At 52.1% G+C, this 24,930-nt stretch overlaps 4 protein-coding genes across 8 annotated transcripts in view; 2 read left to right on the top strand and 2 right to left on the bottom strand.

Annotated features, from left to right (window-relative positions):
- Positions 1-1,720: 1,720 nt before the first annotated feature.
- On the bottom strand, positions 1,721-5,893 carry Prdx2 (peroxiredoxin 2). Its single transcript, XM_010613366.2, has 6 exons — positions 5,795-5,893; positions 5,254-5,358; positions 5,022-5,175; positions 4,354-4,476; positions 4,081-4,211; positions 1,721-2,052 (listed from the first exon to the last, which is right to left on the bottom strand). The coding sequence occupies exons 2-6, from the start codon at positions 5,354-5,356 to the stop codon at positions 1,967-1,969; spliced, it is 597 nt and encodes a 198-aa protein (XP_010611668.1). The 5' UTR covers positions 5,357-5,358; positions 5,795-5,893; the 3' UTR covers positions 1,721-1,966.
- Positions 5,894-5,946: 53 nt separating this feature from the next.
- Positions 5,947-15,263, top strand: Rnaseh2a (ribonuclease H2 subunit A). 3 transcript variants are annotated; one of them, XM_010613370.3, is made up of 10 exons: positions 5,947-6,217; positions 7,446-7,593; positions 8,691-8,838; positions 9,299-9,370; positions 9,498-9,624; positions 9,703-9,790; positions 11,746-11,883; positions 11,995-12,082; positions 14,251-14,374; positions 14,459-15,263. In XM_010613370.3, the coding sequence occupies exons 4-10, from the start codon at positions 9,304-9,306 to the stop codon at positions 14,589-14,591; spliced, it is 765 nt and encodes a 254-aa protein (XP_010611672.1). In that variant the 5' UTR covers positions 5,947-6,217; positions 7,446-7,593; positions 8,691-8,838; positions 9,299-9,303; the 3' UTR covers positions 14,592-15,263. The 3 variants fall into 3 exon arrangements, with proteins under 3 accessions (XP_010611672.1, XP_010611670.1, XP_010611669.1); XM_010613368.3 differs by having other exon boundaries at positions 7,389-7,593; XM_010613367.3 differs by lacking the exons at positions 5,947-6,217; positions 7,446-7,593; positions 8,691-8,838 and adding an exon at positions 8,856-9,106 and having other exon boundaries at positions 14,459-15,262.
- A 959-nt stretch (positions 15,264-16,222) lies between these two features.
- On the bottom strand, positions 16,223-21,391 carry Rtbdn (retbindin). 3 transcript variants are annotated; one of them, XM_010613372.2, is made up of 6 exons: positions 21,229-21,391; positions 20,502-20,676; positions 19,154-19,310; positions 18,948-19,058; positions 17,063-17,159; positions 16,223-16,453 (listed from the first exon to the last, which is right to left on the bottom strand). In XM_010613372.2, exons 2-6 carry the CDS (start codon positions 20,668-20,670, stop codon positions 16,256-16,258), a joined length of 732 nt encoding a protein of 243 aa, XP_010611674.1. In that variant the 5' UTR covers positions 20,671-20,676; positions 21,229-21,391; the 3' UTR covers positions 16,223-16,255. The 3 variants fall into 3 exon arrangements, with proteins under 3 accessions (XP_010611674.1, XP_010611675.1, XP_010611673.1); XM_010613373.2 differs by having other exon boundaries at positions 20,502-20,672; XM_010613371.2 differs by lacking the exon at positions 21,229-21,391 and having other exon boundaries at positions 20,502-20,746.
- Positions 21,392-22,986: 1,595 nt separating this feature from the next.
- The window catches only part of Mast1 (microtubule associated serine/threonine kinase 1), a 35,862-nt gene continuing 33,918 nt past the window's right edge, over positions 22,987-24,930 (top strand). The window contains 1 exon segment of the mRNA XM_033757320.1: positions 22,987-23,024. Within this exon segment, the coding sequence (XP_033613211.1) occupies positions 22,987-23,024 (38 nt within the window).

The following is a 24,930-nucleotide window of genomic DNA, read 5'->3' as shown; positions in this document are numbered from 1 at the left end:
GGCTGCCAGGTCTGGTCCTGCCAGGGCGGTGCCGTGGGGCCGCTGGGCGCCGCCACCGCCCTCGCAGCTGGAATACTGGACGGACGGGGTGGGAGCCGTTGGCTGCCCAACGGGGTCTGGCCAGTCTTGAAACCCGAGGCCTGCATAGTAGAGGAAGCTCCCCCAAGGCATCGTGGCTTGGTGGGAGAGCAGATACGTGCATCAATTCATGTATAAATTCTGAGGTGGGGGGTCACTTGAATGCTGGAGTTTGGAACCAGCCTGGCAACATGAGACAAAATAACTGTAACAATCAGGCTGTGGAGACATGGCCTGTCACCGTGGCAGACAGACAGTCAACAATCCTAATTTTGATATGGTCATAAGGGCTAAGACAGGAAAAGCAGGCCAAGGCAATAGTGAAAAGCTGGGGAGGTAAACTGCTCTGCAGAAAGTATCAGAAACATGTGGACTTTTCAGCAGATTATAGGGTAGGGCCAGGGGTTTAGCTCAGTGGTTCTTCGGCCTGCCTCGAAAGCACAAGGACCCCAGTTTGTTCCCTGGTACAAAAAAAAAAAAAAGAATAGCGGTCCTGAGAAAGGCTTAAGGAGGGAACAGTGCATGCGCAGTTATTGTGTCCCAGACTAGACCAACCTGTGAAAGAACAGCCAGAAGATAGTTGTGTCTGCAATGGAATGAGCCTGCAGCAGGTAGATGAGAACATGGAAGGCTTGGCAGGGGGTTGGGGTGAGGTGGGTGTTGCTCCTGGGCTCAGAGCACAGAAAATTCCAACGCAGATGAATGATTCTTGTAGAGTATTAGCTGGTGAGCAGGTGTTTTGTTTTTGTTTTTGTTTTTGTACTGAGGACTGAACTCAGGACCTTGCACTTTCCACACAGGCAGGTGGCAGCACCACTGAGCTAAATCCCCGACCCTGGTGAGCAGTATTAATGGTGGGTGGGTCTGTTCATGAAAGGAGCCTATCAGCTCTCTTCTGGGAAAGGAAACCAGGCTCGGAGAGCAGAGGGCCGAGGAACCCCTGGGAACCCCATATTATCTTCTGACACCTACCTGTTAGCCTGCCCTGCCCCTCCCATTGCAGGGACTGGGCAGGTAATTCAGGCTCCAGGTGTTGGTTTTTCCCAGCCCCTTACCCCTTCAGTGAACTTAACTGGGCTCTTTACTGGGCTCCTTCCAAGCCCAGGGGACCATCCTAGTAACTTTGGTTTTTGTACTGGGGATTGAACCCATGGCCTTAGCACTGAGCTACATTCCCAGCCTTTTTTTTAGGGGGGAGGTCTTGCTAAATTGCTCAGGCTGGGGTTGAACTTGTACTTGTGATCCTCCTGCTTCAGACTCCCAGGGTGCTGGCATTACAGATGTGTTACCATACCCAGCCCATGCTTCACATACTTTAACGTTGCATGGACAAACAGGGAAGATCACAGCTGCTAAACAGCATTTGAACCAGGCTTCCTGATGGCAAGATGAGGGCACTGACCCTCATAGGTAACTTTCAGGATGTGGCTGGTCCTGGCATAGTACTTGCTTCTTCCGGGGCACAATCTTTCACCTCTTGGAAGACTTCCTCAGGCAAGGGGGAGAAAGGCAGGAGTATGCAGTGCATGAGGCCAGGCCGCCACCTTGTGGTAAAAGTCAGTAACTACGGAGTCACCTTGGAGAAGAAGATGGGGATTCGGAAGGGGAGAACAGGAAAAAAAAGCCAGACAGAGCACGGACAGACTCTTATCTTTCCCTAATACTTTATTGGTTACCTACAGACCTGTGCCAGTGGGGTGGGCCCCAGGGAAGGGTCACTTGTCACCAGATCCCAGTGGAGGACCAGAAAGCCTTGGCCAAGCCCTCCAGTCTTCACCCAGGCCATGGAGTTTGGAGGGGTAGGTCTGTCATCCCTGGGCCAGCATGGACAGCCAGGTAGAGGTACAGGTGTGACCCAAGAACACAAGCTCACTCCCTATCTGCCAGCCTAGTTGTGTTTGGAGAAGTATTCCTTGCTGTCATCCACAGTGGGCTTGATTGTATCGCTGCCGGGCTTCCAGCCAGCAGGACAGACTGTGGAGAGAGAGGATGTGTATGTAAGGATCACAGTAAAGCCCAGGGGATGGAGGGAAAGCCAGAGCCTATGTTGCAGAAAAAATAAAAAAGCTGAAGCTGGGCATGATGGGCACACCTGTAATTCTAGGACTCTGGGAGGCTGAGGCAAGAGAATCACAAATTTGAGACTAACCTGGGCAATTCAGCCACTAAGTGAGACCCTGTCTCAAAAAGCGCTGGGAAGGCCCTGGATTCAACCCCCATTACCACACACACTCACACACAGACAAGAAAGAAATCTGAGCATGGGGGCCTGTCATCCTAGCACTCAAGGAAACTGAGGCAGAAAGATCTCTGTGAGTTCAAGGTTAGGCTGGGCTACATAAGACTCTGTTTCAAAAAACAGAAGAAGATAAGCCGGCCTGGTGGTGCACGCCTGTAATCCCAGCACTCCGGAGGCTGAGGCAGGAGGATCACTGTGAGTTCTAGACCAGCATGGGCTACACCGTGAGTTCCAGGGCAGTCTCAAGTACATAGTGAGACCTGTCTCAAAAAACAAAACAAAACAAAAAAACCCAAAAAAACAAAAAAACAAAAAAAACCAGAAGAGAGCAGGGGATTTAGGTCAGTGGTGCCACTGCCTACCTCGCAAGGACAAGGTCCCAAGTTCAATCTACGGTTAAAAAAAAAAAATTAGCTCAGTGGTGCAGCCAACTGCCTTGCAAGTGCAAGGAAGCAGTGGTCAAAACCCAAGCCATAAGCCCAGACACAGCATTTTCTGGTTGTTTTGAGACAGGCTATCACTATTTAGTCCAGGCTGGCCTTGAACTTATTACATAGCCCAGGATGGCCTCAAGTGCTAGGATTACAGGCTTGCCCTACCATTCTCTGAACTATTTTCCTGTTGGAGTTTTTTATTTCTTTTTCTTCCTAGCACAGCTCCCTTTCTATACTGGAGATGGAACCCAGGGCCTTCACACTGAACATTTAAAAAATTTTTTTAAATTTTGAGGTAGTCTTGAAAACTAAGTTTCACAGGCTATGGTTGAACTCATTCCTCCTGCCTCAGGCTCCCAGAGTGCTGAGGTTTTGGGTGTAGGCTAGCACATTCAGCTTTTGCCCCTTTCAATACCTTCACTGTTCCTTAGTCCTAATTCTTTTTTTTGGTACCGGGGATTGAACTCAGGTCCTTGTGTTTGCGAGGCAGGTGGTGGAACCACTGAGCTAAATCCCCGACCCCCTTAGTCCTATAAGTCATTTTCTGAAAATGAGAAGTTACTCTGAGCAGGTTGGGGATGTAGTTTCAGTGCCTAGCATATGGGGGAGGCTCCTGGTTCCATCCTCAGCATCACATTAAGGAAAAAAAGAGCCAGGTGAGGTGGTGCACGCCTATAATCTTAGCATTCGGGAGGCTGAGGCAGGAGGATCACTGTGAGTTCAAAACCAGCCTGGACTACATAGTGAGTTCCATGGTAGTCTCAAGTACATAGTGAGACCCTGTCTCAAAAGAGAAAGAAAGAGGGCCGGGGATTTAGCTCAGTGGTTCCATCACCTGTCTTGCAAGCGCAAAGACCTGAGTTTGATCCCCAGTACCAAAAAAAAAGAAAGTCTGATTCAATTTCCATTATTCAAGCATGACTTGGGACATACCCTCTCAAATACCTTCTGTCACTGTCTACCACCTCCCAATCTCCATCCACACACTTACTGAGTATTAAGCCTTCACATTGAGCTATATCCCAAGCCCATTTTTTATTTTGAGACGCTCTCTGAGTAATTTGATAAATTGCCCAGCCTGGCCTTGAACTTCTGATTCTCCTGCCTCAGCCTCCCAAAGTGCTCGGATTATAGGCATGCGTCTCCGTGCCTAGCTGAGCTCCCTGCTCTTGTATTGAGGTACTTCCTATAGATAAGAACCAAAGATGAATCTTCTTGGGGCCCTCACCTCCATTCTACACAGATGCTAGAGCGGGCAGTGCATGTCAGCATGACGCAGAGGAGCTGAGCAAGCAGCTGTGAGGACGCACACGCACTCATCCTGCTCACCTTCCCCATGTTTATCTGTGTACTGGAAGGCCTGGACCAGCCGCAGTGTCTCATCCACAGAGCGCCCCACGGGCAAATCATTCACAGTGATCTGTCGAAGGACACCCTTGCCATCGATGATGAAGAGGCCCCTGGAGATACAGGCTTTCTAAGTGATGAGCTGGGGGCTCCCACCTCCAGGGCCAGGCAAGGGAGCCCTACCCCAAGGCCAGCCACCAAAGTCCAGTCATCCTGGGACAGGGCTTCCTGAGCTGGGCAGAGTTCCCACCATACCTGTAGGCGATACCCTCATCACTTTTCAGCACTCCATATTTATCAGACAAGCTTCTGGTCAAGTCAGCAAGCAGGGGGATATTCAGGGGGCCCAAGCCTCCCTCCTTACGGGGGGTGTTGATCCTGGGGGTAGCAGAGACAGGATTAGGGCCTCAGGGTGCCTGGCACAGGGTTCTCTGTGATAAGGGCTGTAGTAGGGATGCTGAAGGCAGGAGATAAAGGAGTTAGAACAGGGCCCAGGAGCCCCACCCACCACGCCCTGGTGGGCTGTGCAGAGCCCGAAGAATTCCATATTCTGGCCAGCAGAAGGCAACTGAGGGCTAAAACTACCTCTGGCCAAGTAGCTTTCCATGTGCTCATGGGCTCCATATCATGCAGTAGAATCAAATTCCCCATCCTCCTAGCTGGGATCCCTGGCCCAGCCCTTCATTGGCTGAACTAGAGTTTCCACCTCTGTAAATAGGGTGTCTCAGCCTGTCTCTGATAACTAGGAGAGACAAAGCATCTGCAACTTAACGTCCCAGGCCCAGAACTATCTGCCAAAAGCTAATTACTGTCATCAGCATTAAGGAATGGAGTGTCTTTTTGCCCATTCGTTCAAGGTGGGGAAAGGAGGCTACAGAACACGGTCCTGTGCTGTGGGCCTCGCGGTGCCATCTGGCCCTTACCAAGCCAGGTGGGTGAACTGTGAGTCCACGGACACCCCCAGCACCTCGCAGTTCAGCTTTCGGAAGTCCTCAGCATGCTCGCTGAATGCAATGATCTCTGTGGGGCACACGAAGGTGAAGTCCAGCGGGTAGAAGAAGAGGACCACGTACTTCCCTGCAGACAGACAGAAGTCAGGCCAGCCCCTCCGCAGCAAAGCAGTCCCAACTCGCTGGCCCCCTGCTGTCACCTCACCTCTAAAGTCCGAGAGCTTGACCTCTTTGAAGGCGCCGTCCACCACAGCAGTGGCCGTGAAGTCCGGGGCGGGCTTCCCGATGTGCGCACTACCGGACGCCATGGCTGGAAGCCGAGACCCCGCGCTCAGTGCCCGAGGACCCTTTGTCCTAGCTCCTCAAGGTCACGCGCCCGGAGGCCAGGGGCTGAGTCCGAGGGGCGGAGCAGCCGCATCCCAGCCCCCGCCCTACCCCTCCTTCCTGGGCTTGGGTCTGCCAGGGCCTCCCGGACACCCGCCTCCCCACCCAGGGCACCTACATCAGCGGCCCACCCGGAGTCCCCATCCCGAGGCAGACAGCGAATCCCCAAGAGCAAGACGGGGGTGCTCGGCGATCGCGCCTCGGCTGCAAGCAAGACTCTCTCTGGCCTCGGTTTCCCCCGCAAGGACAAAGGCGGCCACCATGGCGGATGGAGAACAAAGGAGGCCAGGGTTGAGGTCTGGATAGAGCCAAGACTGCACCGAGAAGGCTCCCCCGACCGGATGGATTCGGAGTGGCTGTACCTGCGTGGGTGAGAGCTGGACCCGCGGACAAGGAGAAGGACAGACTAGATTGGCAACTCCCAGTGCGCCCTGGGCCGCGGAATCTTTTTATACTCAGACCAACCACGGCGCGTGGGGCGGGGGCAAGTGGGCGTGGCCTGGGGCGGGCGGGCCCACTGCATCTCAAAGGGGGAGCGGCTCAGCCGGCCGGACCACCTAGCCTGCGCGGCGAGAAGAGCGCTCGGCCCCTGGGTGCGCCCTGGCCGTTGGAGTCCTTCATGGCCCAACTGCTGAACTCCTGCCAGAACAGGCCGGCACTCCTGCTGCCGTTTCTGATGCTCCTGCTGCCAGAGACATCGGCCCAGGTCTACCCTGACTACCAGTACTTCGGCCAGCAAGGTGAAGGTGACACCTGGGAGCTGCTGCGGCTTCAACATCAAAAGGGTAATATGGCAGGCGGCGGGGCGTGCCCAGGGCTACACTGGCTGCAAACCGACCCAGCTCTAGGTATTTCCAGTCTCGTCCCCTGGGGATGGTGACTACTGCGAGACTCAGTTTTCTGCTCTGTAAATGGAAATGGACGCTGCCTGTGAGCAACAGCCAGTGGCAGGGAACGTGGTAGGCATTAACCAAGGAAGAAACACAGCCAAACACCCAAGGATGGTGCTAGGAAGACCAGACCGACCAACAAGGAGGCAGGGAGCTGGGAAAGCCAGAAAAGGGTTGGGCGGTGTCATATGGACTGAGTAACAAGCAGAAACCCACAGTGCAGAGTTGGGGAGTGTCCAGGACAGGGGACACCAAGTGCCTAGGCCAAAAGACAGAGGAATAGGAAGAGGTGTGGCAGAGACCTGGCAAGAGGTAGAACCTGAGGCGGCTCTGGGATCAGGCCTGCATCGTATGGACAGAGAATGGGCACCAAGCATCTTAATAAGTTATAGTTGGGGGCGTGGCTCCTCAGGAGTTCCTCTGCCTAGTGGTGGAGGGCCTGGGCTCCACCCCCCCACACCTGCACTGTGCTAAAAACAAAAAACTAACAACGAAAACAAAGTTATAGCTGCTTTCAACATGATCATAATAATTACTTTGGTTCTACATGTTAGCACAGCGCCAGGGAGTTTAAGTACCATCAATTATGTCAATTATGCCATTTAATTTACCACCTGTCAGCCCTGCTGGTCAGGTGGCACTGTGCCAGCTGGATAAGCCCAGGATTAATCCCCTAGTGTTGGTTGTCATTTTTGAATGGCAAGATTTCAATTTCCTTACCTGGTACTAATGAGAACACTAAATATCACAGAAACAGAGTCTAGCAACTACGAGCTGATATGTTAGGGGTTTGTTGTTTTTTCTTTCTGGTAGTGGGGATTGAACCCAGGGCTTTGGCACTCATCTACAAACCCAGGCCCCTCTTTCTTTGTTTTGAGACAGGGTCTTGCTAAGTTATCTAGGCTGGGCTTGGACTTGGGATCTGCTTGTTTCAGCCTCCCGGAGTGGTGTGATGACAGGCGTGTACCACCAAAGCTGCCTAATTGTTAATGTTATCTTTGTCCCTCCCTGGAGGGTGGTTGGGGGGTAAGTGCTACCTGGGTCTTTATTTCCTCTCCATCTCTAGTTGAGGAGAACTCTGTACTTGGCCCGTGGGGAAAGTGGCATTGTCTCTGCGACCTAGGCAAACAGGAGCGCAGCCGAAAGGTGCAGGGCACAGCGCCAGGCCCAGTGTTCATGGACCGTGACAACCTGGTGCAGAGGAAGCCCTGCCGGCAGCGGGACTGTGCGTCTTGCCGGCCGATGGACTGTGACTGGAGGCCCTGAGCCCGGTGAGCTCTGTGTGGAGGAGGCAGGGTGGATAGGGCTGGCTAGGCCTAGAGTCCCTTGGGGAGGACAGGAGCCAGAAAGGACTAGAGGGCAGGTCCAGGCTAGGAAGAGAAGGGGAACTGGGCCTTTGGGCTGATGATGGAGTGTAGGGGTCAGAGAAAGAAAGTCAGGGCATGGAAGCCCCTGTGATAATCCACGGAGAAAGCAAGAAAGATAGTGGGGACAAGGAGGGCTGGCTAGAAGCAGAAAACTAGAATCCTAAGGGGAGGTAGAGGACATGCACCCCACTTCTTCCGGGAGAGGAAGTGGAGAGGGGCCTGGGAGTGAGAGCTCAGCTAAGATAGGAGTTGGGATAGAAGTAGAAACCTGAATGCTGAGTTGGGAGAAAGGAGCTCAAATAGTGGATGGAGACCCTGAGCAGGAATCTGTGCGGGTCTGGATCTCCATTATAGGTAAGGGAGGCTTGGCTTGAGCCCTCTCTTTTCTTCCTATTACTGGGATTGAATACAGAGTTTTCACACTGAGCTACAGCCCCAGTCATTTGTTGGTTGGTTGGTTGATTTGATTGTTTATTGAGGTAGGGTCTTGCTATGTAGTCCAGGTTGGCCTTGAACTCACTCTGTCTCCCAGGATGGCCTCAAACAGTGGCTATCCTCTTGCTTCAAACTCCTGGGTGCTAAGCAGACAGATGTATGCTACCATGCCCGGGTCTATTTTATTTTGAGACCAGATCCTGGCTGATTTGCTAAGTTGCCCAGGCTGGGCTGGAACTTGCCCTGCTTCAGCCTCTCAGAGTGTGAGAGACTTGGACTGAATGAAAGACAGTAGGAAGTAGAGGTCTTGAGTGTAGGGAAGATCCGAGTGGACGACCAAGGAAGAGTTTGGGAACCCCAGTGCAGGAGGCCTGAGTCCAGTGGAAGCGGAGACCCCCAAGTACAGGAGGCAGATACCTCGTGTGTGTGGAGCGGGGAGAATATTGGCATCTGAGTGCAAGGTGGATAGCGGAGATCCATGTTTTGGAAGTACAGTGATACATGATTTTCTAAGCCCCCCAAAAGCTGCGTGTGCCTGTTTCTTTTATTTCCTCTCTTCTCACTAGCCTCTCCAGGGGGAGCCCAGGAGGCCCCAGGGTGGAACTTGCAAAGCGACTCCGCCCACAGTGTACCGCAACCCACACCCTGGAGGGGGAACCTTTGTGAACTACAATTCCCAGAAGACCATAGGGCAGCGTCAACCTCATCTATTGCGTAAGTGTAAAGTTCCTGCAGGGACGTCGGGCTTCTTCTGTGTGCCAATTGGTCAGAATCTAGCTCAGCTCTGCAGTCCTGCGGAAAACGCGCGCCGAGATCGGAACCACCGCATTGGTTACTACAGGCGGTGGCGGCGCCATGGACTTCAGCGAACTGGAGAAGGACAATACGGGCCGCTGTCGTCTGAGCTCGCCTGTGCCTGCCGTGTGCATTGAGGAGCCCTGTGTTCTGGGCGTAGATGAAGCGGGCCGGGGCCCCGTGCTGGGTGGGCCCCTAGGGCCAGGGATGGGGAAGGCGTTGTAATGGGGAGGCTTGTTGGGTGGGTCTGGGTCTGGGGAGTGATCATGGGAAATCTACAGACACCGGAGAAAGCTAGGATGATGGAACAGGGGTTGCAGCTTTCGCGGGCTCTCTGGTTGCAACCTGCTCTTGTATACCTGACCTCCCTCCTCCCCAGGCCCCATGGTCTACGCCATCTGTTATTGCCCCCAGTCCCGCCTGGCAGATCTGGAGGCCCTGAAAGTGGCGGGTGAGCCTGAGGTGTACACTGGGGATGGGTTGGTTCCCGCGCAGGTTCAGGGGGCGGCTGGAAAATGGAGCGGGAGAACAGGAATTGAGAGAACCTGCTGCCCCTCCTTTATCCAACCTCCTCCCAGACTCAAAGACCCTGTCAGAAAGTGAGCGGGAGAGGCTGTTTGCGAAAATGGAGGAAGACCGGGACTTTGTGGGCTGGGCCCTAGATGTGCTGTCTCCAAACCTCATCTCCACCAGCATGCTTGGGCGGTGAGTGTCCCTGACAGGTCGGTGTGGAGGGATAGCCAGCGTGGACTGAGGTCAGCTGAACTCTCTATCCTGCTGCAGGGTCAAATACAACCTGAACTCCCTGTCCCATGACACAGCCACAGGGCTGATCCAGTATGCATTGGACCAGGGTGTGAAGGTTACCCAGGTGAGCCAACTTTTTGGGTTCCATTTGATTATCTTTGGATAAAATGGGAGGGTTAAAAAAAACAAGTGCAGTGAGTGTTAAAAGATTGTAGCTCAGTGGTAGAGCCTGTGCTTAACAAGTACAAGGTCCTGGGTCCTGTCCACCATCCCCCCTCCATAAGAAGGAAAATAAGAGGCCGGGCATGGTGGTGCATGCCTGTAATCCCAGCACTCGGGAGGCTGAGGCAGGAGGATCGCTGTGAGTTCAAGACCAGCCTGGGCTACATAATGAGTTCCAGGTCAGTCTCAACTACATGGTGAGACCCTGTCTCAAAAAAAAAGAAGGAAAATAAAACTTACTGCAAGGAAAAATAATGCAGGGGGCAGATTAGTATCAGATGCATTATGAATGCATTATTTTTGCCCTAAATGTGTGCCCCACACCTGTCTGCTCCTAATGGCCTGAAAGGTCTGGAACAAATTCCACATCTGTCCACCTTCCCACAGCATCTGTCACAGACCAGGGTGCCCCCACACACCTCAAAGCCTGCTCAGCTTCCTCCCTGGTCTCCACCTCCAGCCCCCTCCTCTTTAGTCTACCTCCCACGCAGCAGACCAGCGTCTTTGTGAAATGTAAATCTTGACATTTGCTTTTGTGTTCACAGTGGAAATTAAATTGGGAAAATTATATCAAGTGGGGGAGAGTGAAATTAAATTACCAGGGAAAAACATTCATTGGCACAGTATTGATTTCTGGGAGTGTAGAACCGGCCATTTTGAAAGAATGATGGGAAAATGCACCTGACACAGGGGATGTAGTGTGCAGGTCATGCAGAGGAGGGGGCTGAGGCCAAGTCTCTGGTGCAAAGCTGGAGACTGGGCTGGAGCAGGTGACAAAGGCCTTGCCCTTGGCCAATTGTACACAGATAATAGTGACTCCTGAGAACTAGTGTGACTATAAAGGGGCCACGTGCCCTCATCAGTTTGTTGACCCCACTTCTGTGCTCCAGGAATAGGGCAGCCTACTGCTGCTGCTCCCCACACTCAGTGCAAGACCGTTGTAGTAGCTGTTCTCATCTCCTGGAGCATTCTTCCCCAGATTCTCGCATGCCTGCCTTCTCCTGCTTCAAAACTTTATTCAGTTAGGGCCCAGGATTTAGCTCAGTGGTTCCACTGCCTGCCTCACAAGTGCAAGGACCCAAGTTCGATCCCCGGTACAAAAAAAAAAAAAACTATTCAATTATTCAATAATCACCTCCTTGGACTGTCTCCCAACCTTACTAATCATGTTTAAAATTATAACCATTAGGTATGGTGGCACATGCTTGTAATCCCCGCATTTGGGTAGCTGAGGGCGGAGGAGCTCCATGAGTTCAAGGTCAGCCTGAACTACATAGCAAGACCCTGTCTCAAAACAAAACAACAAAAAATTACAACCCCTTTTAGTTGTTCAATGTTCTTTATTACTTATCCTGGGGTTTTTTTGTTTTGTTTTTGAGACAGGGTCTTACTAAGTAGTTCAGGCTGGCCTTGAGCTCACTATATACCCCAGGCAGTCCTCAAACTCACAGGGATTCTCCTGTCTCAGCCTCCTGAGTGCTGGGATTACATGTATGCACCATCAGGCCTAGCTTGGTTTTTTTGTTTGTATGTGTGTGTGTTTGTATGTATGTATTTTCCAATATCAGGAATAGAACTCAGGACCTTGTGTTTGGCAAGGAAGCATGGCCCCACTGAGCTATATCCTCAGCCCTTTGTTTTAAATGTAAAATATATTTAATCAGGCCTGAGGGTATAGTTCAGTGGCTCAGTGCTTGCCTAGTATATATGGCTTTAATCCACAGCACCACAAAAAAGAAAGAAGAAAGAGTATTTTGAGCAGTAGAAACAGCAAGTGAAATGCTGAGAGGATGGATCCTTTTCCTAACTGTTTCTTTAGCTGTTTGTCGAATGAATACATTTCTGTCACCATGGCAGGTATTTGTGGACACTGTGGGGCTGCCAGAGATATACCAGAAGCGGCTGCAGCATCGCTTTCCTGAGATCACGGTGACGGTCAAAGCCAAAGCAGACGCCCTCTACCCTGTGGTCAGTGCCGCCAGCATCTGTGCCAAGGTCAGCGCCCACTGGGCACAGCCAGTTCCCAGCATCCCCTTGGGCATGGGGCAGATAGGGCTGTGGAGGTGGAAAGAGAGTACTAGCCCCTGTCCTCTGTCCCGCCCAAAGGTGGCTCGAGACCAGGCTGTGAAGAGCTGGCAGTTTGTGGAGAAACTGCAGGACCTGGATGCTGACTACGGTTCAGGCTACCCCAATGGTGAGGGGCGGGGTGGCCTGCCTGCCCTGCTGCCACCCCAACACACTGGCTGTGCTGGGGCTGCTGACATGACCAGGACCAGAGCTGGCTGTGCTGAGTTGTTCCCCAAGGCAGAAAAGGCAGCAGCCCAGCTCATGGTGGGCACATGACCAATAAGTGACAGCTGCTTCCATCCTGCAGGGCCCCTCCTATCTCCTCTTCTTACTTTTTTATGTGTTTGTTTTTGAGACAGAGTATCAGTATGTAGTCCAAGTTGGCCTTAAATTCACTATGTAGCCCAGGCTGACCTCAAACTCTCAGCGATCCTCCTGCCTCAGCCTCCTCAGTGCCAAAATAACATGGGTGTGCCACCACTATCAGGCTCCTTTTTCTTTTTTCTTTTTTTGGTACCGGGGATTGAACTAAGGTCCTTGTGCCTGCGAGGCAGGCGGCGGAACCACTGAGCTGAATCCCCAGCCCCGGGCTCCTTTTTTGCGCTTGTCTGTCTGGAGACCCAGAGAGTGAGACCCAAGGTTGGTGTGTGTCTGTCTGTCAAGAGAAAGCCGTCAGGAATGTGGGGTGGCGGATCACATCTGGTGGCCTTGGCTTCAGTCCATTGATTTCTTCCCACTGTGGCACTCAAGTCTCCTCACTTAGGACGTGAAAATGGTCAGATACCTCCCCGAAAACTACCTGTGTAAACCTGGGGCGGGTGGAGCCCTGTGAAGGCACAGCAGCGGGTAGGACGTCACTCAGTGGTAGAGGTGCGTCGTGTGAGACTGACTTTCATTCCCAGCGACAAAGAAGAAGATAAAGTGAGGAAGCAGCAGCTGGGTCCAAAGGATCCTCTGGTCCTGGAGTTCAGAGAGTGGTGGGGCAGGGGGCACACTGTGGGGCAGAACTCCAGTGTGGCTAAAACCACTTGGAATCAGGTATGGTGGCACACACCTGCCATTCTAGCACTCTGGGAGGCTGAGGCAGGAAGATTGAAAGTCGTCTGTATCCCAGCATTTGGAAGGCTGAGGCAGGAGGATCATCATGAGTTCAAGGCCAACCTGGACTACATAACCAGACCCTGTGTCAAAAACAGACAAAAAACAAAGTTCCAGCCAGGCCTGGGCAATTTTACAAATCCCTGAGACTCTTGTCTCCCCCACCCCAGGAATGGAACTCAGGACCTTGTGCTTGCAAGGCAATGGAGCCACTGAGCTAAATCTCTGGCCCCTTGACACTGTCTTAAAATAAAAATGACTGAGGCAGCATGGGAATGTAGCTCAGTGGTGCTGTGCCTGCTTGGCAAGTGCAAGTTCCTGAGTTCCATCCCTGGAAGAAAAAAAAAAGCCAGGCATAGTGGCGCACTCCTGGAATCCCAATACAGGGCTGAGGCAGGAGGGTCGCTGTGAGTTCAAGGCCAGCCTGGGCTACATAGTATAAGGCTTGTCCAAACTACACAGTGACACCTTCCCTCAAAAAGAAAAAATTAAAGATGAAAATAAAAAGGATTGGGAATGCAGCTCAGTGTGAAGGCCTTGGGATCGATCTCTGTTATGCCTGCCCACCCCACCCCTGCAAAGAAAGAAAAATCCCCTCAAATGCTGGTTTTATGATCCTTGTCTTTGGGGGTCAGAGGGTGACTTAAAGGCAATCTCCCCAGAAGCTGCACTGTTTTCTTTTTCTTCCTCAGTATTGGAGATTGAATACAAGCCCTTTGCCCTGACCTACCTCCCAAGACCTTTTTTTTTTTTTTCTTGGTACTGGTGATGGAACTCACCCTTGCACTTGGGAGGCAGGTGCGGTGCTAGTGAACTAAATCCCTGGCCCCTCAGACCTTATGTTTTTTGGTACCAGGGATCGAACTCGGGTCCTTGCTCTTGCAAGGCAGGTGGTGGAACCACTGAGCTGAATCCCCAGCCACCCCCGCAGACCTTTCTTAAAAGTTGGTTTCAAGACAGGATCTTGCTGAGCTCCATGCTGGGCTTAGATTTGCAGTCCTCCTGCCTCAGCCTCTCACAGTGCTGAGATAGTATCCTGAGTACAGTTAGTTCGGGTACCTTGTGGGAGGGTGGGACTTAGCTGCCTGCAAAGGGCTGAGGCAGGAAGGTGCCAGAAACAGAGGAGACTCAGGGACTTGGGAAGGACTGAGCATGTGTGCAAGGAGCTCAGCACTGTCACCATCACTGTTCCCCCAGACCCCAAGACCAAAGCCTGGCTGAGGAAGCACGTGGAGCCCGTGTTCGGCTTCCCACAGCTTGTCCGGTTCAGCTGGCGTACAGCCCAGGCCATCCTGGAGAAGGAGGCGGAAGGTGTCACATGGTGGGTGTCACCTGGGTGCCCTGGGCAACGGGGAGGGAGGCCAGGGCTCAACTGGAAGTGGTCAGTGCCACCCCTCTCCCCTAGGGAGGACTCGGCGGCTGAGGAGCAGGAGGGACACAGGAGGATCACGTCCTACTTCCGAAGCGAAGGCCCCCGAGCCCGTGCCCCACACCGGTACTTCCAGGAGCGTGGCCTGGAGTCAGCCACTGCACTCTAGGAGCCAGCTCGCCACCCTCTGCCGGTCTGCACTGCCTCTGGGATTAAAGTTGTTTGAGGACAAGCAAGTCTAGGGGACTCCTTGTGGCAAGGGCAGCATGGGAGGGTGCTCACGGACTGCCTTTTGGAACCTAAACAGAATGGGCATTATGTGACTACCGTTTGATTTTCGGAGCGGGATGGTTGTTGAGACCAAGGGTCACTGTGTAGTTCAGGGTGGCCTTGAACTCAGGCGCATCGTCCTGCCTCAGCCTCCGGGTGCTAGGGTGACAGGTGTGCACCACCAATCCCAGTGTAGTTGATAAGCCTTTGTTATCCACTGTTCCTTCCCACTCCTGGCTCCGGCGTCTGATTCTGCTTTAGGGAAGCCACCTCTCCCCCATCCTCAGCTCCCTGTGAGCCCTTAGGCACCATTGTAACCCAGATCAGATCAGCCAGGGCACAGCGTCCCCTGGGCAATGAGCTAATGAAACTGGATCGATGTCAGCCAGCACCGGAAAGTGGTCAGTGCTTCTCCTAACCAGGCTGTGTCATGACCCCTGAACCATGGAGTCACTGGCCCGTGTTTGCTATTATGAGGAGTTCCTGTCCAAAGTATAGTAAGAGAAGGTACAGAGACAGCGTGTGTGTCTATGGTACTGGTGATTGAACCCGGGCCTTCTCACTGAGGTACATCCCAGCCACACACACACCCTTTTTTTTTGGTACCTGGGATCAAACCTGCGCTTGTGAGGCAGGTGGCAGAACCTCTGAGCTAAACCCCAGGCCCTCCCAGCCTTTTTATGTATTTATTTATTTATTTATTTTGGTACCGGGGATCAGACTTGGGTCCTTGTACTTGTGAGGCAGGCAGTGGCACCACTGAGCTAAATCCCCAGCCAGCCCTTTTTATTTTTGGTGGGGTTTTTTTTGTTTGTTTTTTAGACAGGGTCTCACTATGTAGTTGAGACTGACCTGGAACTTACTATGTATCCCAGGCTGGTCTCAAACTCACAGCGATCCTCCTGCCTCAGCTTCCCTAGTGCTGGGATTATAGGTATGTGCCACCATGCCCAGCTACACCTAGATTTCTAACATAATTTAATGCCCTAGATCCAGCCATTCCTGAGGCTTGCCCTGTTTGTTCTGAAGGGCACTTTTTGCTGAATGAGCGACAGCTGAATAAGGCCCATGCACTCCTTTCCAGGGGAGAACTTTCAATGCTGCTCTACCTTCTCTGTGGACAGAGAAAGCGTGATGGGTCCATCTCTGTATCACCTGGCACACAGCAGGCATTATTAGCCTTGCTCCAGTGACTAGACCTAAGGAGACATTGCCCCCTCTTTCTTTTCGGTTTTTGGAGTTTTTTGGGTTTTTTGAGACAGGGTCTCATTGTGGTCGCCCAGGCTGGCCTCAAACTTGCAGCATTCCTGCCTCAGCCTCCTGAGTACTGGGTTTACAGGTGTGCACCACCACACCTGGCTGCCCCTTTATAGGTTGGGAAATCAAGGCTCTCCTTAGGGTTCTGATAGGAAGTAGAGTCCTGTGAAGTGAGACCCCTCACTTTGTGGCAGTTCTTTCCCAGTCTTCCCCCAAGGAGAAGCCACACCAAGCTCTCTGGCTGGGGCTTTATTCAGAGGGAGAGGAGCCAATGCCCAGAGTTTGGGTTGCTGCTGGAGATGTGTGCTACAGGCCACTGCCACTGCCGCTGCCGCTGCCTGCAGTGTCCTGGGCAGAGGGGCGAATTTCCTGGGCGCTCCGGCTGGGTCGGCAACGTGGGGACACCGATGTGGGGAGGTTGAGGCAATGGCAGGAGCCAGGAGCTGCCACTGGCAGGGCATCACCGAAGACTGAGCGACAGAGGTCCACACCATCTGAAAAGGTCTGGGCAGGAGAAAGGGTGGGGTTAGAGTTCCGGTGGGAGGAGTCTAGATGCACAAGGGTTAGGACCTAGTGAACAGTCTGCTGGTTCCTTCCCAAATGGGGTTGGGAAGTTGGACGGGGCACTGGGGGGAATGGCTGGGTCCCCAAATCCTCTAGAGAGTTTTGTTTATTTTAAAATCAGGGACCAAACTCAGGACCTTGCACTTGCAAGGCAGGCGGCAGCACCACTGAGCTAAACCCCTGGCCCTTTTTGTTTTTTGAGATGGGTCTCACTGTGCAGCTTAGGCTGGATTTGAATTCACTGTGTAGCTCAGGCTGGCCTTTAACTTGTGGAAATCCTCCTGCCTCAGCCTCCTGGGTGCTGGGATGACAAGCCTGCACCAACCATCCCAAACCTAGAAAGAACTTAGACAGGCCCAGAGCAGAGATGGCCCCTGGGAAGGGCACTGTGGATTCGGGGCCCTTGGGGAACTATGGGCACATCCCAGCATGCCTGTCAGCCTGGAAGGATGGGAACAGGGGCATTGGCAGTGCCAACCAGACTCCAGGGCCTAGGAACATCAAGGGAAGACATCAGCCTTCTCATTTCTTCCTCTGCCCAGCACTCACCTGCCCATAGGTGGGGCAGCTGGGCGCACAACCCCTGTCTTCTGAGGTCGGCGGCCAAGTAGGGCCGCAGGTGATATCAGCTTTGCAGTTGGTGAACCTGGGAATAACATGTGGAGAAAGTGGGGTCAGGGCTTCAGAGCCAGGTCTAGTAATATTCCTACTCCAAGTCTCTGCCCACTGATGCCCCTCCTTCCGGTCTTAGCTCTGTCCTTTTCTTCTTTCATTTGTTTGAGACAAGTTTTTGCTATGTAGTTCATACTGTCCTTGAACTCACTGTGAGGCCTCAGCTGGCCCCAGGCTTCATGTAACCCTTCTGTCTCAGCCTCCTGAGTAGTATTATGGTATCCACTGCCCAAACTAGCTTTTTTCTTTTAAATAATGGGCTTTTATGCCATGGATTTAGCTCAGTGGCCCAGTGCCTGCCTGGCAAGTATGAGGTCCTGAGTTTGATCCCTGGTACAAAAAAAAAGAACTTTTACTTATTTTTTGAGGTGTTTGTGATTAAACTCAGGGCCTTCCACCTGCTAAGAAAGTGCTTTGCCCCTGAGCGGTACCCCCAGTGCATCAGGCCAATAGATAGTCTCAGCTTCTTCTCCTTCTTACCAGGTGGTGTCACAAAATACCTCATCTCTGTAGATACCAGACATAGGTTCTAGGTTAGCCCCTTACATGCCACACCCTTTCCTTTCTCTTTTCAGTCAAGAGACTGCACTTTTGTTTTTTGTTTTTTGTTTTTGTACTGGGGATCAAACTCAGGTCCTTGCACTTGCGAGGCAGGCAGTGGAACCACTGAGCTAAATCCTCCCCCACAAGAGACCCTGCGCTTTAAAAAACTCCACACAAAGCCAGGTATGGTGGCGCATGCTTGTAATCCCAGCACGCGAGAGGCTGAAGCAGGAGGATCGCTGTGAATTCAAGACCAGCCTGGGCTACATAGTGAGTTCCAGGTCAGTCTCAACTACATAGTGAGACCCTGTCTCAAAAACAAAAAAATTAAAATAAAATAAAATTTAAAACTCCACACCTCCCAGGCATAGTGGCTCAGGCCTGTAATCAGTACTCTGGGAGGCTGAGGCAGGACAAGTGAAAAATTCTGGGCAATTTAAGAGACACTATGCCAAAAGTTTTTAAAAAAGTAAAAAGCTCTGGTGATGTGTTTCAATGTGATGCCAAAAGAATTGAAAAGTAAAAATTAGAGAAGCTGGGCATAGTGGCACATGCCTGTGATCCTAGCACTTTGAAGGCTGAGGCAGGAAGATTGTCTCAAGTTCCAGACCAGCCTAGGCTATATAGTGAGTTCAAGATCAGCCTAAATTACATATCAAGACTCTCAAAACAAGGCCAGGGATTTAGCTCAGTGGTGCTGCACCTGCCTTGAAAGTACAATGTCCTGAGTTAGATCCCTGGTACCACACACACACACAAAAAAAAACGGGCAAAGATTTAGGTCTGGTGCCATGCCTGCCTGGCAAACAAAAGGTCCTGAGTTTGATTCCCGGTATCAAAAAAAAAAAAAGCCAGGCATGGTGTCCAACACCTGTAATCCCAGCACTCGGGAGGCTGAGGCAGGAGGTTCACTGTGAATTCGAGACCAGCCTAGGCTACGTAGTTCCGGGTTAGTCTCAACTACATAATGAGACCCTGTCTCAAAAAAAAAAAAACCCCAAAAAATACCAAACAACAACAACAAAAAATACCGAAACGTCCAGACCCATAAGAGTCCACACCCCCAACTGCTAGCTTCAAAGCCAGCATCCCGTAAGCTTCTCCCCTCTCTGCTCTGAATGCTAGGCCTCGTTCCTAAACAATTCCTTTGAGGGCTGCAGGTAGGCCACCCACAAGTCCAACCAAGCCTCAGGCCCCTGGGCCAGCATGCTGACCTTACCAGGCCTCACAGAGCTCTGCACAAAGTGACGGGGCCCCGCGCAGCCCCAGCAGCAGCAGGCGGAGGCGATGGTGGAGCACACGCTGAAGGTGTCCCAGGAAGGATCTGCACCTGGACCTCGGAGACAGGGCCAATGATCAGGACCCAGGGAAGGGCGTAGGGTCCCGATCCCAGGCTGGGGCTACGCTAAGGGAAGCTATACTCACCGGGGACTCAGCGTACCACAGCGTTCAGGGGCAGCTCCGGGGCCCCACGCCTGGGGTCTGTCCACCTCTGAGGGACAAGGCGTTGGTGACGGGACCCCATGTGAGTCAGGGACTTGGATCATCAGGTAAGGTTGGGGAAATGAGGCCTGAGGGTCCCCTGAAAAAAGGTCGCTACAGTTAGTTACATCAATCCTCTCAGACAGAAAACTCACCAGAAAACTCACACCTATCATCCCAACCCTGGGGTGTCTGAAGCAGGAGAATGCCTCAAATTTGAGGCCAACCTGAGCTACCCAGTGAGATCTTGTCTCAAAAAACCAAAATCAGGGCCAAGGATTTAGTTCAGTGGTGCTGCACCTGCCTCAAGAGTGCAAGGTCCTGAGTTATTCCAGTACCCCAAAAATCAAAACAAAATCAAACATGAAATTTCAGTAAAACTGAGTGTGGTAGCATGTGCCTATACTACCAGCATGCCAGAGGCTGAGGCAGGAGGATCACAATGAGTTGGAGGCCAGCCTGCACTACAAAGTGAGACTATCTTAAAAAAAAGGAAAGCGCCGGGGATTTAGCTCAGCGGTTCGGTGGCCTGCCTTGAAAGCACAAGGACCTGAGTTCAATCCCCGGTAGCAAAAAAAAAAAAGTCAAGATTAGTTACTTTCCAATAATACAATAATAATGATAATTAAATAATGTCCTAGTAGAGAGAAATGTCAGGAAAATGGGCCAACAATACCAAACTACCAAAGTTCAGAATTTGATAGGAAACTTTATTTTTTGGTACCAGGGATCAAACTTGGGACCTTGGGCTTTTGAGGCAGGCGGTGGCACCACTGAGCTAAATCCCCGGCCCTGACCTAGGAAGCTTAAGTAAAGATTCTTCTCTGGCTGCAGGTATACCTCCAACAGGAATGATTGTATCACTTATAATCAGCTTAGATTTGTCTTATGCCGTGAAATGGTATAAGTAGTCCTATGCTTAATCTTTCACAACACCTCTCTGATGGCTGTATTTCTCTCCTATTTTTAGTGGCCCAAAGACCCACAGGTATGAAGTAGCAGATCTGGGATTTGGATTGGAAACCAAGCAGTCCAACATGGAGTTTGTTTGCTTTTGTTGTTAGATTATTTATTTTGAGACAGGGTCTTGCTATGTTTCTCAAACTCGATATCCTCCTGCCTCAGCCTCCCAAGTGCTCTATTACAGGTGTGTGCTACCAGTCCCAGCTCAAAGTCTGTGCTCTGACCCATCATTCTTGGCCAGCCTGAGCCTCTGAAGGACTTCCTGGCATTGCTCTGGTGGAGTGGGGTTTCCTGAGTGGTGGGGGTTCATCAGGGCCTGGGTACTCACTTTCCAGGTGCAGCTGTTCTGTGCCTGGTTCTGCTGCCAGCCCATGGCCGCTCTGGGACCTGGCCTGTGGTGGATGACTCCCGCCACAGGCCTCTAGTAGTATCCATGCCAGGGTTGGTGATAGGACCCAGGCCAATCCCCTGGACCAAGTGTTGCTCTTCCAGGCCATGTCTTCCTTGGATAAAGGCAGCAGGGATGGAGTCATGGGCGTGGCCATCCCTTCCTGAATTTGGGGTGGCACCCTGGGACTGGACCAGACCCCACCCACATCCAGCACTGGGGATGGGGATGAAGCCTTCACTTCCAGGGCCTGGGGTGGTCAAGGCTGACTTTGACCCTGGTGCCCCTCCCATCAGATCCAAGTCCCTTCTACCCCTTCAGGCCCAAATGCCTCCCCCAGCTGGAACCAGCCCTCCGACAGACCTCCCACCACCCTGTCATCGCCCTCAGCCTCTCCCGCTGTCCTCCCGCCAAAGGGCGACCCTGGCACTTCCAGTTCCCTTCCTATCCAGCCCCACCCTCTTTCTCGCCAGCCTGGCTCATGGTCACCTTCTCTCGGCTTACAATTGGCTTAGGAACTGCCACCAGCGCTGTGCAAGCTTGGGACCGAGATTGGCTGTGGCAGAGCCAGGATCCACGGTGGGATCTGGAAGCTCCAGGCAGGGGAGACTTCCTCTGTGTGGAGCCAAATGGAGCCCCTTCCTACCTCCCAGGCCCAGGCCCTTACCTGTGAGCTGGACTAGGATCTGGTGGCTGCTGGGACAGAGCAGGAGAGTCCGAGGCGCAAATAGGGCAAGAGAAAGGGGCGGGGATTGGTTATGGGCGGGGCGTCCTGTCGTCCCGCCCCTGGTCCGCCTACAAAAGCTGGTGGATTTGGGGCTTGTGTGTATACTGATGTGCTCTCCCTTATATTGAGATTTTTTTTTTCGTACCGGGATTCAAACTCGGATCCTTGCACTTGTGAAGCAGGGAGCGACGCCACTGAACTAAATCCTTATATTGACTTTTTAAAAAATTTTAGTTGAGTTTATTGGTACATTTTAGGGATACAGTACAGTTACATTCATTGTTGGGATTTTTTTTTTAATTTTAGAGAGTATATTGACTTTTACTTTAAGCTCTGTATCTATATGTTTGGGGAGTGTGCGCGTGTTCAGAATTTCAGTATATGTCCCGGGCCAAGTATGTGCAGTTAGAGACATGAATCAAAATAAATGTGGGGTAGTCAAGGGAGGTGGCACACTTCTGTAAGCCCCGCACTCAAGAGGCTGAGGCAGGAGGACCACATCAAGTTGGAAGCCAGCCTGGATTACATAGCCAGACTCTGACTCAGAAAATCAAAATGATGATGATGATGATGTTGCGGGAGGGAGGGTGTAGGATTCAGGTAGGTGTCCTTTTTTGGCGGGGGGTTGAGACAGGGTCTCCTAGAACTCACTATGTAGCCCAGGCTGGTCTGGAACTCACAGCGATCCTCCTGCCTCTGCCTCCCGAGTGCTGGGATTAAAGGCGTGCACCACCACGCCTGGCTGAGGTAGGTGTCCTTCTGAAGGTGCTATAGGTAACTCAGTGGAGAAAGGTTGCTGACCTGCCATCGACGTTAACAAGGGAACATTGTCATGCATGTTGTGTGGCTGCCTGAGAAGTGTGCTCGTGCATGTTGTGTCCATCTGCAGCTTCTGTGGGTGAAATCCCCTCTTCGCCCACTCATTCAGCCAACACCTATTGAGCACCACTGTGTGCTGGCTCTGGAAGGACACAGTGAGCACAGTGTGGCAATCTCAGCGGATATGCCGATGGCAGAATTGGGTGGAAAAATGGCCCTGCAACCGACACTGCGTTGGGAGAAGAATGTATCCGTGTGTCAGGCGAAGATCTGTGTGCAAAAGGGCACCGTTTGCTGTGGGAATTCTGTGGCTGAACTTCTGTCTCTTGAGCATCCATGTGTTATTTCATTTGATGAGTGTGTGTACCTGTGTTGCCCAAGTGTGTACTTGTGTGTTCTCAACGTATGGGTTTGTGTGTGAGTCTGTGTTTGTAGGGTATATGTGTGTGTGTGTGTGTGTGTTTGCAGAATATGTATGTCTGGCTGGATGTGGTGGTTCATGCCTCTGATCCCAACACTCAGGAGGCTGAGGCAGGAGGATGGCCAGGAGTTCAAGGCCAGCCTGGACTACACAGCAACACCCTGTCTTAAACAAACAAGGTAGAAGAATGTGTAAGTCTGTGTAGTGCATGTGTGGAGAGTAGGCATAGATGGGTTTTTGTGTGTCTGCCTAAGTCTATGTTTATAAATGTGTGTGTTTGCAGAAGGTTGTTCAAGTGTGTTTTGTATCTGTGAGTGTGTGACTGCTAAGTGTGCATGTTCATGTGGGGGACCTGTTTGCTGAACATATATGCTTCTGTGTTCACACCCACGTGCATATGTGTGGAATGTGTATGTGTGCCTGTGCTTGCAGGATACATATGTGTGTTTTTGTGAACAATGTCCACCACCATGAATCGTCTTGCCTCCATCTCAAGGTGAGGCAGGATTTCTGTCCGTCTCTCTTGTTTTGTTTGGTGTTGGGTTTTTTTGTTTGTTTGTTTCTGTTTTGTTTTGGGTATCAGGGATCGAACTTGGGGCCTTGTTGGTTTTGTTTTTTGAAACAGTCTTGCTGTGTAGTCCAGGCTGTCCTCAAACTCCTGGACACCCTCCTACCTCAGCCTTTGGATTACCGACAGGTGTGTGCCATTTTGCTTGGCTCTATCTGTTTTTTTTTTTGTTGTTGTTGTTGTTATTGTGCTTTCAGAATCTAAAGCTCTGTATTGTGCATAGTAGGTGCTCCATAAGTGTTGAGTAAAGGAGTAAGTCTGCAGGAGACACCCAGTGATGGTCTCAGGCATTGGCAAACAGAACCTGCAGGACCCAGACTTCCCTTGTCTCTATTGAGCTGAGTGCTCACAGGTCAGCTCTCCCTGGTCCCTGGGCTGTGTCTCACACCAGAGTCCACAGTCCTCCTCCTCCCTGCCCTCGACTTCGGAGCGTGAGCTAGGATTTCAGCACCGAGGACAGGAGTGCACGGGACCAGGACCACGGAGAGCTCCCGCGGCCAGGGAGTGCGAGCGAGTCCAGGCCTTGGGCAGAGAGAACTCAGCAAGACAACCCAGGCGTGCGACAGAAAGGCGCACCCAGCAGGAGTGAGGACGTAGAGGCAGGACACGCTCCCGGGATGCTCCCAGGCCGACCTAGACTCCACTGACTCCCTCGTGGTCGACAGGGGTCGCTCTCACCGGGTGACGTCGCCCTGAAGCCCCAGGGGCCAGCTCCAGGATGGACCCTGGGGAAGCCCGCCCTGCCCTGTCCCCAGGGGCCGGCGCTTGAAGCGCGGAGGGACGAGACCTCCCCCTCAACTCTGAAAAACATGGCTTGGGTTTCACTGTGTGGACAAGGGGTGGGGTTGAAAATCCGCTTCTGATCCCTCACCCCACTAACTACCATCTAATCACTCATAAATATAGCCTGACTTGGCCTGGCTCTGTAATCCTGAGTGCAAGGGAGGAGTCGCTGGAGGGGCTGCAGGTTCCCTGCGGGGAGGGGCTGCAGGTTCCCTGCGGGGAGAAGCAGGGGAGGGGGTGTGTATGCATGGGAATGTTTTTCTTTTTTGACTTTTAAAATTTTTTACTAGTGCATACTGATCCATACTGATTACATTCCTGAGGGAGCCAGTGCACGTACACAACACATCTTAATTCTGTTTCTTCCTTCCCTCCCCTCCCTCTGCTGTGATTATCTTTCTGAGGGCCACTTCCTAAGGGGCCTCCCCTCTATAAGGATCTCCCTCCTGGGAGGCGAGGGTCTTGTGGATGTGGGCCATTTCCCACAGGCCGTGTAGCTTGTTGGGGTCTCTCCTTAGGGCGCCCTCCCCCAGGTCCCACATGATGTCACCCATAGGATATTTCCCTGAGGAAATGCCTCTGTGTGCAGGGTAGGGTGGCTTTGAGATGAAACACGCCCTCTCACACCGGCTATCAGGAATGATTTTGAGGGTGGGAAACAATTCTATCTATTGACATTTTAATTTTTATTAGTACACATTTGCAGTGCGTACTGCTTACATTTATCTTGAGGAGCTGGGGCATGTGCATATCACATCTTAACTCTTCTTCCGACCCTTTCTGATGGGGTGGTTCTGGATTGGAGAGGGCATCTGCAGAGAAACTCCGTCTCCAGTGGGAGGGGTCTCCAGAGGGTCCCCATGGGGACTGCGTTTCAGTGACTGTCTTCCTTAGGGAGCACCTTGGCTCAGAGTCTACCCATGGGAATGAATCTCTCTGAAGGGTCTCTGGATTCCACGGCTCCCTTGGGGGCATCTGAAAGCTCCACCCCTCTGTCCTCTTGTCTCCCCCAGAGCGAGCGGCGGTGGCCGAGGCCAGGCTGGGCGCCCAG

This window comes from Fukomys damarensis, unplaced genomic scaffold (genome assembly GCF_012274545.1).
Source record: "Fukomys damarensis isolate Sample0158 unplaced genomic scaffold, DMR_v1.0_HiC HiC_scaffold_30, whole genome shotgun sequence".
In the NCBI taxonomy this organism is placed as follows: domain Eukaryota; kingdom Metazoa; phylum Chordata; class Mammalia; order Rodentia; family Bathyergidae; genus Fukomys; species Fukomys damarensis.
The sequence above is the reverse complement of the archived record's forward strand: the minus strand, read 5'-3'. Positions and strand labels throughout refer to the sequence as shown.

Bases quoted from the DNA above. Each gene is read 5' to 3' on its own strand.
- Prdx2 (XM_010613366.2), bottom strand. From the start codon at position 5,356: ATGGCGTCCGGTAGTGCGCACATCGGGAAGCCCGCCCCGGACTTCACG. The intron at 4,477-5,021 runs GTAAGGGCCAGA...TGCTACCCCCAG, and splicing joins CAGTTCACCCACCTGGCTTG to GATCAACACCCCCCGTAAGG. The intron at 4,212-4,353 runs GTATGGTGGGAA...CTGTATCTCCAG, and splicing joins GATGAGGGTATCGCCTACAG to GGGCCTCTTCATCATCGATG.
- Rnaseh2a (XM_010613367.3), top strand. From the start codon at position 8,980: ATGGACTTCAGCGAACTGGAGAAGGACAATACGGGCCGCTGTCGTCTG. The intron at 11,884-11,994 runs GTCAGCGCCCAC...TCCCGCCCAAAG, and splicing joins CCGCCAGCATCTGTGCCAAG to GTGGCTCGAGACCAGGCTGT. The intron at 12,083-14,250 runs GTGAGGGGCGGG...CTGTTCCCCCAG, and splicing joins CGGTTCAGGCTACCCCAATG to ACCCCAAGACCAAAGCCTGG.
- Rtbdn (XM_010613371.2), bottom strand. From the start codon at position 20,718: ATGGCCACGCCCATGACTCCATCCCTGCTGCCTTTATCCAAGGAAGAC. The intron at 19,311-20,501 runs GTGAGTACCCAG...ACCTTTTTTCAG, and splicing joins AGAACAGCTGCACCTGGAAA to GGGACCCTCAGGCCTCATTT. The intron at 16,454-17,062 runs GTGAGTGCTGGG...TCTCCTGCCCAG, and splicing joins GCTGCCCCACCTATGGGCAG to ACCTTTTCAGATGGTGTGGA.